This window comes from Epinephelus lanceolatus, chromosome 13 (genome assembly GCF_041903045.1).
Source record: "Epinephelus lanceolatus isolate andai-2023 chromosome 13, ASM4190304v1, whole genome shotgun sequence".
In the NCBI taxonomy this organism is placed as follows: Eukaryota; Metazoa; Chordata; class Actinopteri; order Perciformes; family Serranidae; genus Epinephelus; species Epinephelus lanceolatus.
In genome coordinates, this window is record NC_135746.1 from 44,885,715 (window position 1) to 44,899,452 (window position 13,738).

General features: G+C 43.0%; 1 protein-coding gene across 4 annotated transcripts in view; it reads left to right on the forward strand.

Moving 5' to 3' along the window:
- tnfrsf21 (tumor necrosis factor receptor superfamily, member 21) overlaps positions 1-13,738 on the forward strand; it is a 301,642-nt gene that overhangs the window by 238,594 nt on the left and 49,310 nt on the right. For all 4 annotated transcript variants that reach the window (XR_013493186.1, XM_078174118.1, XM_078174119.1 and 1 more), the window contains exon 5: positions 12,138-12,411. Coding sequence is in view for 3 of the 4 variants with exons in the window: in XM_078174118.1 (XP_078030244.1) it covers positions 12,138-12,411 (274 nt within the window). In the remaining variant the exon portion in view is untranslated. The remainder of the gene's footprint in view (positions 1-12,137; positions 12,412-13,738) is intronic.

A 13,738-nucleotide genomic window follows, 5' to 3' on the forward strand; every position in this document is an offset into this window, starting at 1 on the left:
GCGCCAGGGCGCACGGTGTGCCAAACTTACAAAATCCGCCTGGCCACACCCAGTTGGCGAAGTGCAGGTGCGCTGCGTTCCCGCCATGCCCGGTCTGCGAAACTAGAGCCCTAATTCTAATAAATGGAGTCAGTTCTACTGAAAACATTATAGGTGAGGAAAATAGGTACACACTGAAATAAATAAAGGAATTTAGGGAGAGTATTCATCTGGAATTATGGAATTAATGCGGGCAGCACTGACCATCTGTGAAAATCCTCTTGTACACAAATAAAAAGGGGAGCAAAATTAGCTTCATAAAGGTCTCTAAATATGCCAGTTACTTGGATCCCTAAATAAGTGAAGCCTTGCACTGCAGTTTTAAATGGTAGGCTATGTAGTGGATAATCATGCGCAGCCTTATTTAAAGAAAATAATTCACTTTTATTTGAGTTCATTTTATAACTGGCTGTAGCACCAAATAAGTTAAGAGTAGCAAAAGCGCAGGGACAGACAGTGATAACACCTGTAATACAAAGGTCACAACGAAGCGCAATTGACTTAGACTTAGACATGACTTTATTAATCCCTTTGGGAGGTTCCCTCAGGGAAATTGAAGTTCCATATCACACACAGCACTGTGAGGCAAATTGTGATTTGTGATATTGGGCTTTATAAATAAAATTGATTGAACTGATTGAAATATACATATACAAAATATGTGTGGCAAGTGGAGGGTGGGGATGAGTGTGTTGCCGAACAACTCCACCTGGGGAATTTCGCCCCAAGAAGTAGTTACTATTTTTAGGGAGGCTAAAGGTCACACAGGTTCGGATCATCACTGGGCAGGAGACGGTGTTCAAGGTATCAAAATATTCTTTATTACACAGATTATTATTAAAAAGGCTCAGGATTACCAGTCTATACCACAACGAAATACTGGGCCAAAAGGGGAAAGGACAGGGCTGGAGCTTACTGCAGCGGCCCGAAAACCAATGAGGGAGGAGAAAAATAAACTAAACTATCACCTGTGACACTGCACACAATGAGGAGAAGTGAAGAACCCGCCACCAGGGATTGGGGCGCTGCTCTGGGCCCACAGCACCTGTCCACAGGGAGAGAAGGAAAATTAAAATGGCTTCACAGTATGACTGGTCTTGCAACACATGCATGCACACACAGTGCACGCGCACGCGCGCGCGCACACACACACACACACACACAAAAACAATTAAGTAAAATGGAAAATAACAAAAAAAGGAATTAAATCTTCAAATAACTAAAATAGAAACAAAAACAGTGCCAAAACAATAAAACCAAAACAATAAAACCAAAACAGCAGTGTCATCCAGGGAGCCGTGGCGATGAATTCGTATTTAAATGGACTTCACCGGCGCAGTGTCACAGCAGGCCAGGCAGTTATTTCCACAGCTTCTGCCTGATCCAAACATGAGGCACAGAATATTAACAGTTAGCCAGGAGTGGAGCAACGGGTGAGAAGGAAAAGAGAGCGGACAATGCCGACTTACCACGAGGAGACACAACCACACCAGGAGGGCTTCCAGTGGGGCAACCTGGCCCCACGGCAATCGTAGTCTGCCACACTGCAATAAAGGACCGCGTCACCAATGCGCATATGGCACACTAAGTGGGAGAAAGAACAGCGGTGCGCATACCTGTTATGCTGCGAGAGGAGACGTGAGCCACGATGGCAAAACACGCCAGACAGCGCTCCGATGCGCTCACGGCCACGCCACAATGGCTCCACCACACCTGCACAGGCTCTGCCACGCCACGCCAGGCCACAGCCACCACGGGGGACGAGTGGAACCGGAAGAGAAGAGAGGGGTGGCCGGTGTGACCGGACAAATATATAAAAGGTGTGTGGTGCCGCCCAGCAATCAGTGGAGCACCAGTGAAGCCAGAGCCCTGCACTGGGAGGGGTAAGGAACAGTGCACCGGCTACATATGGTTGTGTTGTTATTGCACATGTATTGTATTGTACATGGTTATTGTACATCTGTTCATCTGTTCGCCCTCCTCCCCCCCAGTGAGGAGTTGAACAGTTTGATGGCACGAGGGACAAAGGAGTTTTTCAGTCTATTTGTCCGGCTCTTTGGAAGGAGCAGCTTGTCGCTGAACCGGCTCCTCCGGCTGCTGATGACAGTGTGCAGAGGATGGTTGGCATTGTCCAAGATGCTCCACAGTTTGTTAGTTCTCTGTTCTTTTTTGGTTCTCCTCTCCGCCACTGTCACCAGGGGGTCCAGCTTCATGCCAACCACCGAGCCGGCCAGTCTGACCAGCTTTTCCAACCTGGAAAGTTCTGCCTTTCATGTGCTCCCGCCCCAGCACACCACAGCGTAGGAAAGGACACTGGCGACCACGGACTGGTAGAACATCCACAGGAGCTTCCTGCAGATGTTGAAGGATCGTAGCCTCCTCAGAAAGGACATCCTGCTCTGAGCCTTCTTGTAAAGCTGCTTAGTGTTGCTCGTCCAGTCCAGCTTGTTGTCCAGCCACAGCCCAAGATATTTATAGGTCTCCACGACCTTCACCTCCTCTGCTCCTAACAGAACTGGTCTGAGTCTGGGTCTGTCCCTCCCGAAGTCAATGACCAGGGGCCTCATTTATAAAAGAGTGCTTAGGATTCATACTAAAAGTTGACGTGTGCCCAAAAGCTGAAAATGGCGTGCGCATAAAATAATCTGATTTATAAAACCGTGTGCACACACACTTGCACGCAATGTTCTCTTTATAAATCACAGACCTCCTGGAGTTGTGCGCACCCAGATCCGCCTCATATTCTGCCCTCTACACGCCCTAGTTCAACCATAAATGGTCATGCCAATCACCTCGTGAATGCGATCTGCATATAAATATAAGATTTTATTTGGTGGCCACAGCAGCGGGATCACTAATAAAGCAAAAAAAGTGGCAACACATCAGCGCTGCTGATGCTGTCCGCTGATGTGTCTGTGGGACTGCACTACTGCACTGATCTAAAGGTAGACCAAATATTTCTACTCCTTCACCAACATGTAGTTAATGTGTTGCTTTTAAATTTGATGTTTGACATTGATGTGGGACATAAAGAATCACATTTATTAAAGGTGGAGGAAAAAAGGAGTATGTGCCAGTGCCATCTTGCGCAATTATGCACGAGGGTCACCGCAGTATTTATATGTTTATGGCAATTAGTCTGATCAGACACCCGGCCTGAATTACAGCATGAACCAATGGTATCCCTGTCCCAAAATACAATGTGTAATTTGAAATATAATTCAAAGATGAAAGTGTAATAGTCGACCACGTTTCTTCATGCCGGTTTTGTCATGAACAGCACATGTCTAAGTAGGGCTGATGAAATGAGTGTAACTTTGTGCTTAATGGCTGTATTTGGAGACATGATAAATGCACTGGAAATATCCTGCGCTCACATAGTGGACAATGAGACGTTAGAGGCAGTGCGGATTAAATACATATTTAGAAAGAATTTCAATTCAGGATTTGAGTTGGATTTTACAACGTTTTTATGAAACGATTATTACTCAATCCGAGCGCAAAATAAGGCTGCTGGATTTAATTTCAATGATAACGTGGATCTAAGGTGGATATAGCGTGACATTAAATTTGTGTGAGACATCACTAAAAATCTGACTCCACTTCTCCACATTGCCGTCTGCGTCGCCACTTCCCAGTGTCTCCAAAATGTGCGCACGCATGACTCAGAGTTTGCTTACAGGTGCGCACATTCTCCCGCCAAGTTTATTTTTATAAATCACAACCTTTGCGTGGGAAGTGGCGTACACCACTTTCAAGCCACGTTTTGTGCGTAAGCAAGCTTTATAAATGAGGCCCCAGTTCTTTAGTCAATCAATCAATCAATCAATTTTATTTATAAAGCCCAATATCACAAAACACAATTTGCCTCACAGGACTTTACAGCATACAACATCCCTCTGTCCTTTGGACCCTCACAGCGGATAAGGAAAAACTCCCCCCAAAAAAAACCCTTTAACGGGGGAAAAAAAACGGTAGAAACCTCAGGAAGAGCAACTGAGGAGGGATCCCTCTTCCAGGACGGACAGACGTGCAATAGATGTCGTACAGAACAGATCAGCATAATAAATTAACAGTAATCCGTATGACACAATGAGACAGAAAGAGAGAGAGGGAGAGAGAGAGAGAGAGAGAGATGCAGGACAGACGGTAATGACAGTAGCTTACAACAACATTAATGAAAGTAATAATGTTATAGTTATAGTTCTGGCTATTGTGGTACAATATGTTGAAAGTATATATTAATATCTGGCAGTATACATGTGTGACAATAATCATATGTGTATAATAACAGTAGAAGTATGACTAATGACTAATGATGGCAGCAGCAGGAGGCATCTGGCAGGACCACGGCAGCAGCACAACCACACACGTCACGCTATCCAGGCACCACTGCGATATGAGTTAATCTGAGAGACAGTGGAGCACAAAGGCTCCGGAGAAGAAGCCGAGTTAGTGACATCCAGAATGGCCGAGTTAGCAAGATGCAGTAATAGGATGCGAGAGAGAGAGAGAGAGAGAGAGAGAGAAGGTGCTCGGTGTATTATAGGGGGTCCTCCGGCAGACTAGGCCTAAGTCAGCCTAACTAGGGGCTGGTACAGGGCCTGAACCAGCCCTAACTATAAGCTTTATCAAAGAGGAAAGTCTTAGGTCTAGTGTTAAATGTGGAGACAGTGTCTGCCTCCCGGACTGTAACAGGAAGATGATTCCACAGGAGAGGAGCCTGATAGCTGAAGGCTCTGGCTCCTGATCTACTTTTGGAGACTTTAGGGACCACGAGTAACCCTGCGTTCTCAGAGCGCAGTGTTCTGGTGGGATAATAAGGCACTATGAGCTCTCTAAGATATGACAGAGCTTTGAGGTGTTGAGCTGCAGGTTGTTTGTGTGGCACCAGACAACAAAGTTCCTCACCAGGCTCCTGTATTCCTCCTCTTCATCGTCTCTGATATATCCCATGATGGCCGTGTCATCTGCAAATTTCTGGATGTGACACGTTTCAGAGTTGTAGCAGAAGTCCACTGTGTACAGATAGAGAGGGGTTCAACAGCTAAGGCAAACTAAAGAGGACTTAGCCCTGCCGGTTGGTACAAGGGAGGAGAAGGTATACTGACAGGATGTTATTAGTCCTCAGTGAGGCCAGGGGGGATGAATACAGTAGCTTCACCCATGAGATGAATTTCTTATCAAAGCCAAACTTATCTAAGGTGTAAAAGAGATACCTCCACTCCACGCAATCAAAGGCCTTTTCGGCGTCTGGGGATATCACAGCCTCTGGGACAGAAGTCACGTGGTAATAATATACTGTGTTAAAAAGTTGTCTTAAATTTAGAAAAAGGGTGCCTATTTTTTATTAATCCTGTTTAGTCCAGAGAGATAATGGTTGGTAACAAATTTTCCAGATGTAGGGTGAGTATTTTGGACAGCAATTTAAAATGCACATTTAAGAAACTGATTGGTCGGTAGGAAGAGCAGGCAAGAGGATCTTTATTCCTTTTTAAAGTAAGAGAAATGGAAGCTTGATTGAGTGTTGGGGGCAAACTAAGAGACTGAAATGATTCCCAAAACATATCAGTCAAAACAGGGACTAACTTGTGTTGACATTTTCTGTAATACTCTTTGGATAGCAATCTGATGCTGGTCATTTGCCACCTTGCATAGATGAAATAGCTGCAATAGCCGACCAGCTGATAAATGACACATCAGCAACACGTAGGGTGACACTTCTGAGGAAGACTGGAGTCAGGTAAAAGAAACATCTCCTACACTTTTTGTCTGAAGATAAGAAAATATTGAACAATTTTAAAAAAGAAGACAAAATGAACGTAATCAATCCTTCTGAACAGCCCTACGTTCCTCAGTTCCTCCAGTGTATGCTGGAGTGGTTCAATTAAGGTCTTGAATTCTTGTCTCACTGACAATATTTCACAGCCCAGGCTCGTGGACAGGGCATCAGTTTTCCTGAATATGTTGCACTTGAGGGAGTCCATCATGGACTGTAGCAGCGTAGCATTAAGGGCGCTAGTAGCATTAGCATTCTCTGATACCGGTGTAGTCTGCTCAGGATGTTGCAATGCTTTGTGCCCTCCTCTCGCAACCTCTTATTTTGGACAAGAATTGGACATCGTGGTCAGTCAAGAATCACACTGGTTAAGCCAGAAGGCTTTAAAGTTCGTTATAAACTGTCCTAGACTATTAGTATGAAAAACTGCACATTAAAAGACTATTTTTAAGTCACATTCTCTCAGAGCAGTAAGGGGACATGTTTACTCTCTTCGGTGCTCCATAGGGTCCCCATCCTCACGAATTATTAATGAAAAAATTCAACTATAAAAAATTAAGCCACAGGTTTTGTTACTTGCTCACGCCACTCATTGCCCCGAAAAAAGGGGCATTCTGTATAAACAAAAGTAGGCAGGCGGCATTTTGCTGCACTCCCAGATTTTGTTTTTATACTGCCAATGCTGAAAAAAGACTGATTGGGCTTTCCTACAAATCTGCGCAATTCCTATCTAAAAAGGGCTATTGAAACCTCCCTTAAAGAAGCAACAGACAGCATTTTTTCCTATATATATCATTGTGAAAATAATGTGGGTTGCACAGGGTAATATACACAGTAAACTCAGACTATCAGCGTTTACATAGGTTACTTAATGGCTTTGCAATCTTTGCAATAAGCTTCTGCCACCGGGGACGAATTTTCACGGAAAAAATCTGCTTTATGGCAGGAAATGCGTCATGTATTGCCAAACTGGTCGGTCAGCCAATCAGGGACTGGAACTGGTCCTTATGAGGAACTGGCCGGGGCATGAGATAGTTGAGTCAGGAGCACAATGGCAGACGGACAAAGTTTGGAGAAAAACGGCCTCCCAAAAGAAAACAAGCTAATCTGTCTGAGGAGGCGGGGATGCACAAAAAGGAGAGTGATAAAAGAAGAGGAAAAACAAGAGTAAACCTCAGTCAGGCGTTCAAGAGATGGAGGGAGCTCCGTGACCAAAGAGGCTTCAACACCAATGTCCAGCTAGCTTTCTTTCTAATGGATCAGTAAGTAACACGGCTAAATGTTAGCTAGCCGAGGGAGGGCTATACTGTACTGGCTGCTAGTTCATTCCTAGCTGGCTAGCATCGCAAATCGCCGCAACCAGGGACCGGGTAGCGAGTGTTGGTCGGCTGACATCCTCGTTGCCATTCTACGGCAGCCCTCGGACAGTGATTACCCCCACCCCGCCCTGCAGCAACCCAGCCTCTCCGACCGGGAGAAGTGGAGTAAAATCCTCTCCTCCGCTCCTGTTTGTCTGGTGAACGCCTCTCCTCTGTCAATACACTCTGCCAGCAGTTTAATAATATTGATGCCAGTTGTAACATTTGAATCTTTTAGTACTAAGCCATGTTCTAAGCGGGATAATGTATAGTGAGCCGGTGACTGTTAAAAATAACTCCGCTGCGCGTCGGGGTTCCATTCCCCTGTCGGGAGTTATTTTTCAACAGTCACCGGCTCAATACATTATCCCTTACGTGTCTACTGTTGTTTGTACTGATACTGTGCATATTGGTATAATTTACTGTGAGTTGTTTGTACTGGTACTGTGCATTCTGGTGTAATTATTTGCATTACTATTTGTTTTTTTCTTCAGATAAATCTTATAATTGTTGCTCGGTCTCTTTACTCATTTATTTAGTATAGTGTCCACACACCCTCTCATTCTACATATACATAGAGGTATACTGGTGGCTTTACAGCCTACATTTTATTGATTATCTCTGATCCCCACGGTCAATTTGGTCTTTGTGACAGTCCAAGCAACACTGCTGACGCTAGGTGGCGCCAAGCTAAAAAATAAACTAATCCTATCTGTTGCCTCTTTAACTTCTCCCCTCCATTGATGGCTCCACTGTGCTCACCTTCCCCCATATCTATGACCTTGGTGTCATCTTTGATCAAACCCCCTCCTTTGACCAACATAACAAACACATCACCAAAATAGCCTTCTTCCATCTCAGAAACATTGCCCACCTCTGGCCATCCCTCTCTGTTTCAGCTGCAGAGACTTTCATTCATGCATTCACAATTAACTTCCACTTCCTACTGCAATATTGTCATCTATGGTTCATGCTCCATTATTATTACTTGGTAGCCTTTTAATAGGTATGGAGGGTTTATAAAATATTATATTATGATTTACCACCAAGCAGCTGTTAAGATGGTATATCTAACCCTCCTGGAAGATATTGTAGTCCATGCCCTCAGGAGAGAGCACATCAGAGACCGACATGTTAAAACTACACTGCAATGTAACCCAAAAAGAAGGACAAACTAGTGTTGCACGGTATACCGGTACTAAAATAGTACCGCGGTACTAGAGTATTCCAAACGGTACTATACTGCATTTGGAAAATACCGGTACTTTGAAATTGATTCAATTCATTAATTTAGTTAATTTATTTTACTCATTTATGCACACAAACGCCTTTCTTGTTCCTATTGGAGCACAGATTGCACAAGTGGTGTGTAAGACAACACCTGTATCAACATTCGCAGCTGGCGCACGTGAAAAAAGACAAGTGAAAGTCTGCCTTGCAAAGGGAGACAACACGAGACAACACAAACTTGGTGGAACATTTGAGTTACCAAACCATGACGTCCGTACCGAGGTACTTACCGAACCATGATTTTTATGGTACCGTTACACCCCTACTATTTATTGTTCTAAAGGTTTGTATCCAAAAGGACTTTTCCTTAGGAAAAGTACCGAAGAGTATCGAAAAGTATCGAAATTCATATTGGTATTGGTACCAAAACAAAGATTTTGGTATCGTGACAACACTAGGACAGACTAATCAAAAAGAGGGTCTAAAAGGGAGCCTGACTACAAACGCAATAATACAAGATGTGTCAGTATCAGAGATGTCAGAGATGGACAGAAGGTGTTGAAGCAAAAGGCTCACTCATTTAAGTGGCTAATGTTGAGTCTTGAATCACTGTGTTTTCTCTGGCTCACTCACTGCCACTACAGAAAACCTTGCTAAATGCATTTGCTGCTCTTTTTCAGGCAGGTTTAAAACCACTAGACGGGGTTAGTTTCTTAAAAACTCTAATGAGTAAGGGGAACAGTGATCTCTCAATATTGAGGAAAAGCAGTGATTGGAGCACATTAGCACTGGCTTCTTTATACCACCCAAAAAAGGAAAAAAAAAGAGAAAAAACAGAAGCCAGATGATTGCACAAAAATGCACCAACAAAAGATACTGCAGTATCCATATCACTGATGTATTAATATTAATATAAAGATATATAAGATTCTTCAGAAGTGCACCTCCTGACTATTATGTGTTTCGAAGCATTTAGATTCAAGCTTTTATTCCAAGCTGACTGGACACTTTTACTGACGGAGTTTAAAAGGGCTAATTTAAAACTCTGCAGCTCAGTTATGAACCAGAACCACCAGAGCACATCAGGCTGGTCTGAGCTGCTCTGCACTTGCTTCCTGTTACGTTTAGAATTGAAGCTCCTTCTTCTTGTATACGAAGCTTGGACAATGGCCCCGAACCACCTACATTGCTAATTTCCTCATTAACTATTTGCCTCCAAGAACACTGTGTTCATCTGCTGCTGGTTTAGTGGAGATTCCCAGCAACAGCCGGAAGAAGATCTGGGATGCGGCCTTTGTCAGTTACACCCCAAAGCTGTGGAACACACGACCTATAGATATCAGGGAAGCCAGCTCACGAAATATTTTTTAAAGAAAGCTAAAAATGTATCTGTTCACTTCAGCCGTTAACTAACTCTGACTTTCCTGATACAGGTCTGAAACCATTTATTTTTACACTTAAAACTGCTGCAACTCTTTTAACATGTTGTCTCTTATTAGGGGCCGGGCAGCCTAAGCTGCCAGGACCCTATTGTTTTGCTGCATGTTCTTCTTCTTCTTCCAAGGAAACCATACTTCCCATGCGCAAAAAATCACCAAACTTTACACAAAGGCCCAGTCCCATGCCAAATTGCCTCAGCTGCAAAAACAGGACAATAGTCCTGATGGTGGCGCTACAGCAAGCCTCTAAATTTTTAAAAATTTTGAAAATTCACAACAAATCAACCATATGTGCTACAGATTTGCAACTTTCACCAAAATGTAGCCCCAATACTGAAGAAACTTTTGTACATTTAAACCTATTGCAAATTATGAAGTCCATCACTCTGTTTTTTTCAAAAACTGTAAAACTTATTAAACCTATCTCCTCCCACAATTTTTGCTCAATTGACACCAAACTTGCTACAGAGCATCTTCAGACTGTCCTACACAAACAATCCCCACAGATTTTTGATTTAACGAAAATTGAACCTACAGTGCATCAAAATGTTTGACTGTAAACAGTATTGTAAACATATACTTGCAAATTCTTGCTAAATACATTTTCAGTGTTCATTAAAAAAATGACAAAATTTTGGAGTCATGGGAGATGATGTTTGGAAAATATCAGAATTTTATCTCAAAAACTGAATTTTTTACAGCATTTTGAATTTCGCTGTCATGCGAACAATTGGAGTCAATGCAAAAATGGCATTTTTAAAATCAGTTTTTCGCTTATGGAGCCAATAAATCATTGTTAAAAATAAATTACCAACATCTCCATGCTGTCTAGATGCAATTTTTGTATTTTTGGATTTTTGTCTTAATAACTGAATTTTTGACAGCCGTTTGAAATCTGCCTTTACACACTAACAGCTGCTGTCTTGCACACAGGTGACTGGCTTAGTCAATTTGTGAAGCTACATGTGACATTTCTGTTTGCCAGTTAGCTCAGTGAGATAGAGGATGGTTCTTGGTGTTGAAGATTGTCAGTTAAAGCCTCAGCTCGTGCAACATTTCCATATGAGAAATCTACCCCAACTTTTCATAAAGGTCCAGTCCCATGCCAGATGTCCTCAACTGGAAACACAAGACAATAGTCCTGATGGTGGCACTACAGCAAGCCTCTAAATTTCAAAACTTTGAAAATTCATAACAAATCAACCATATGTGCTACAGCTTTGGAACTTTCACTTTGAAATTTGCTTTTCCATGGCATGGATGGCTACTGTCTAGCACCCTGATGCTTGGCTTTGTCAATTTGTAAAGCCACACATGAACTGTCACTTGCCAATTAGCTCAGTGAGATAGAAGACAGACCTCAGTCTCAGCTAAGGCAGAATGGACATTCTAATGTGAAAGTCCTATGTTCAGGCATCATGCTATGTGGATTAGAGATACCAAAGTTAAAATAATTATGATCCAGGCAGTTTTGCGGAGAGACAAATACTCTTTATCAACACTTTTCCCTGTTATCCCTTGTCTCTTTTCCCTGTTTATTTGGCTTAGCTATCAGTCAATATGCAGAGTCTATCCAATAGCTACTTTTACATTTTAAAAAATGTTATCATCTTTGTCACCATGGATAATGTTTAGCTTTAAGCTAGATCAGGCCAGTTTGTTCATAATTGCTAGCAGTTAATGTTATTCTTACTTTCTTGTTCTTGAGTTTTTTTCTTTCCTTTGTATATTATGAGTCTGATCACTTCAGCCACTCATCCACAATTTGAAGGGCATGCCATAATTATATGATGTAACTTCTATGTTGTGATATGCTTTGTTTTAGTGTGTGTGTTGCTCAGAATTGCCTAATTTTGCCTAAAATTGCCCGACCCCGACCATTGCTGCGCAGAAGCTATAATTTGATTTTATTATTTATTGTTTCATGATTGTTTTTGTTTTTTTTGATTTTATAGTTTGATTATTTTATGATTTTAAGATTTATGGTTTTGCTAATACTGAGCTATGATGCCTCTGTTTTCACCCTTTTTTGTTTTAAACTGTATTTAAATGTCCTTTTATATTGAATTGCCTCATTTGCCTGTTTTAAATTGATGCTGTGTATTCTTGTGTGAAGCACTCAGTGCCCATAATGCCCTTATTATGAAGCACTCTGTGCTGCATTTCTTGAGTAAAAGGTGCCCTGTAAAAGAAAGTGTATTATTATTATTATTGCTGTTTTGTATTTCCATTTCTTGTTATGATATACTCTTCTTCACTCTCACATCCTCCCATCTCTCTGTGTCTGTCCAGTTTGACATCAACCAGCTGATGACCTCAGTGAATGTAAGCCAAAGCCTCAGTCCCATCCACAAGCCACTCGAGTCTCCCGGCAGCATTGGCAGCAGTGGCAGCAGTGGCAACAGTGGTGGGAGCATGGGCGGGGCCAGCGGCACAGGCGTGGAGCAGTCGCCGGTGGACCGTACCAAAGGCTTCTTCCCCGATGAATCGGAGCCCCTGCTTCGCTGTGACTCCACCTCAAGCAAAGACTCGGCCCTCAGCAGGAACGGCTCCTTCATTACCAAAGGTGAGCAAGTTAGCCCTGAATCTTAGCGCTGTTCAGAAACTGCAGTGAGTCATTGGTATGACTGTACTGTTAGCATGATGTGATAGAAATTGCACCTTTATTACTGTGAATAATGAAAGTGCAGTCAGACAAACATAACCTCTACTTGCCAAACTTGAGACCTCCAAAATATGGAAAATTTTGAAACCAAAACTTCTGGGGACTTACGTTTCAGTGTGTTTATTTCCTGCATTCTGGTGACTGAAACAATAACTGCTTTTAATTTTACCTTTAATTCTCAAGGAAGAATTTAGAATCATTCTCTGGCATTAGCTTGAGTGAATCTCTTGCATAAGCAATTATCCTTATTTTCTCATTCATTCATTTATTCATTTCATTGCACCATGTGACCCCTGTACTTAAAGGATAACTTTGGTATTTTTCAACCTGGGCCCTATTTCCCCATGTGTATGTGTGCGTGTGATTCATAGGTACAACTTGTTTTAAAATTGGTTCAGTATTGAGGGAGCCGGCAGCCGCGAGGTAGATATGGGGGCAAATGCGTCCCGTATAAGTTTGCGCATTAAAAGTGCTTTTTTCACCACTGACCGGTTCAGATCGCCAGTGCTATCTCTGTAAATAGCATACTAAGCGTTTCCCTTACCCTTCACTTCCTGTGGGCTGTGTGTGACGTCATCTCGTGAGAGCTTTCCTTGTTGCCTGAAGCTTTCCTTGTTGCCTAGAGAGAGAGGGTCAACGAGCAGACGAGGGTGAAGCAGCGGCTGCACGAGCGTGAATCTCTGAGGACTGGTGGTAGCCTGAGTGTCAGACTGAAGCTCCCAGAACCTTCAGTCTGACATGGCTTCCATTGAAGGTGATTTACAAGGGGGAGGGAATTTGATTTTTTCCCTAACCAATCAGTAGAGATCAACGACTCACCCAGAATCTGACGTCATTAGTATCCATGCCTCGGGAGTGCCGAAAACAAGCGAGCATTGCCCGTTTAAAATGTCTCCGTCGTCGTGCACGCCCAGCTGCATCGCCGTTAAATCCAGTTTAGCAGCTTCTTTACTTTGGTCCTCCATTAACGCGAGTAGTGGCGAAATACCTCGATAGCATCGTTAATGTGGTCTGTAGGATCTGTAGTGGTCGCCATTGTTGCTATCCTTACCAGTTACCCACCGGCGTTCAGCTTGACATCAGCGTGGCGCTGATTGGCTAATCGCTAGACCCCCGGCGTTCATTGGTCCGTCCATCGTTTGGATGAGATAAATCGCAAATTCATTGAAGTATGCCAGACCAGAGATGCAAGCCTACTCAGTTGAGTGGGCGGGGTCTATGGTCTGGA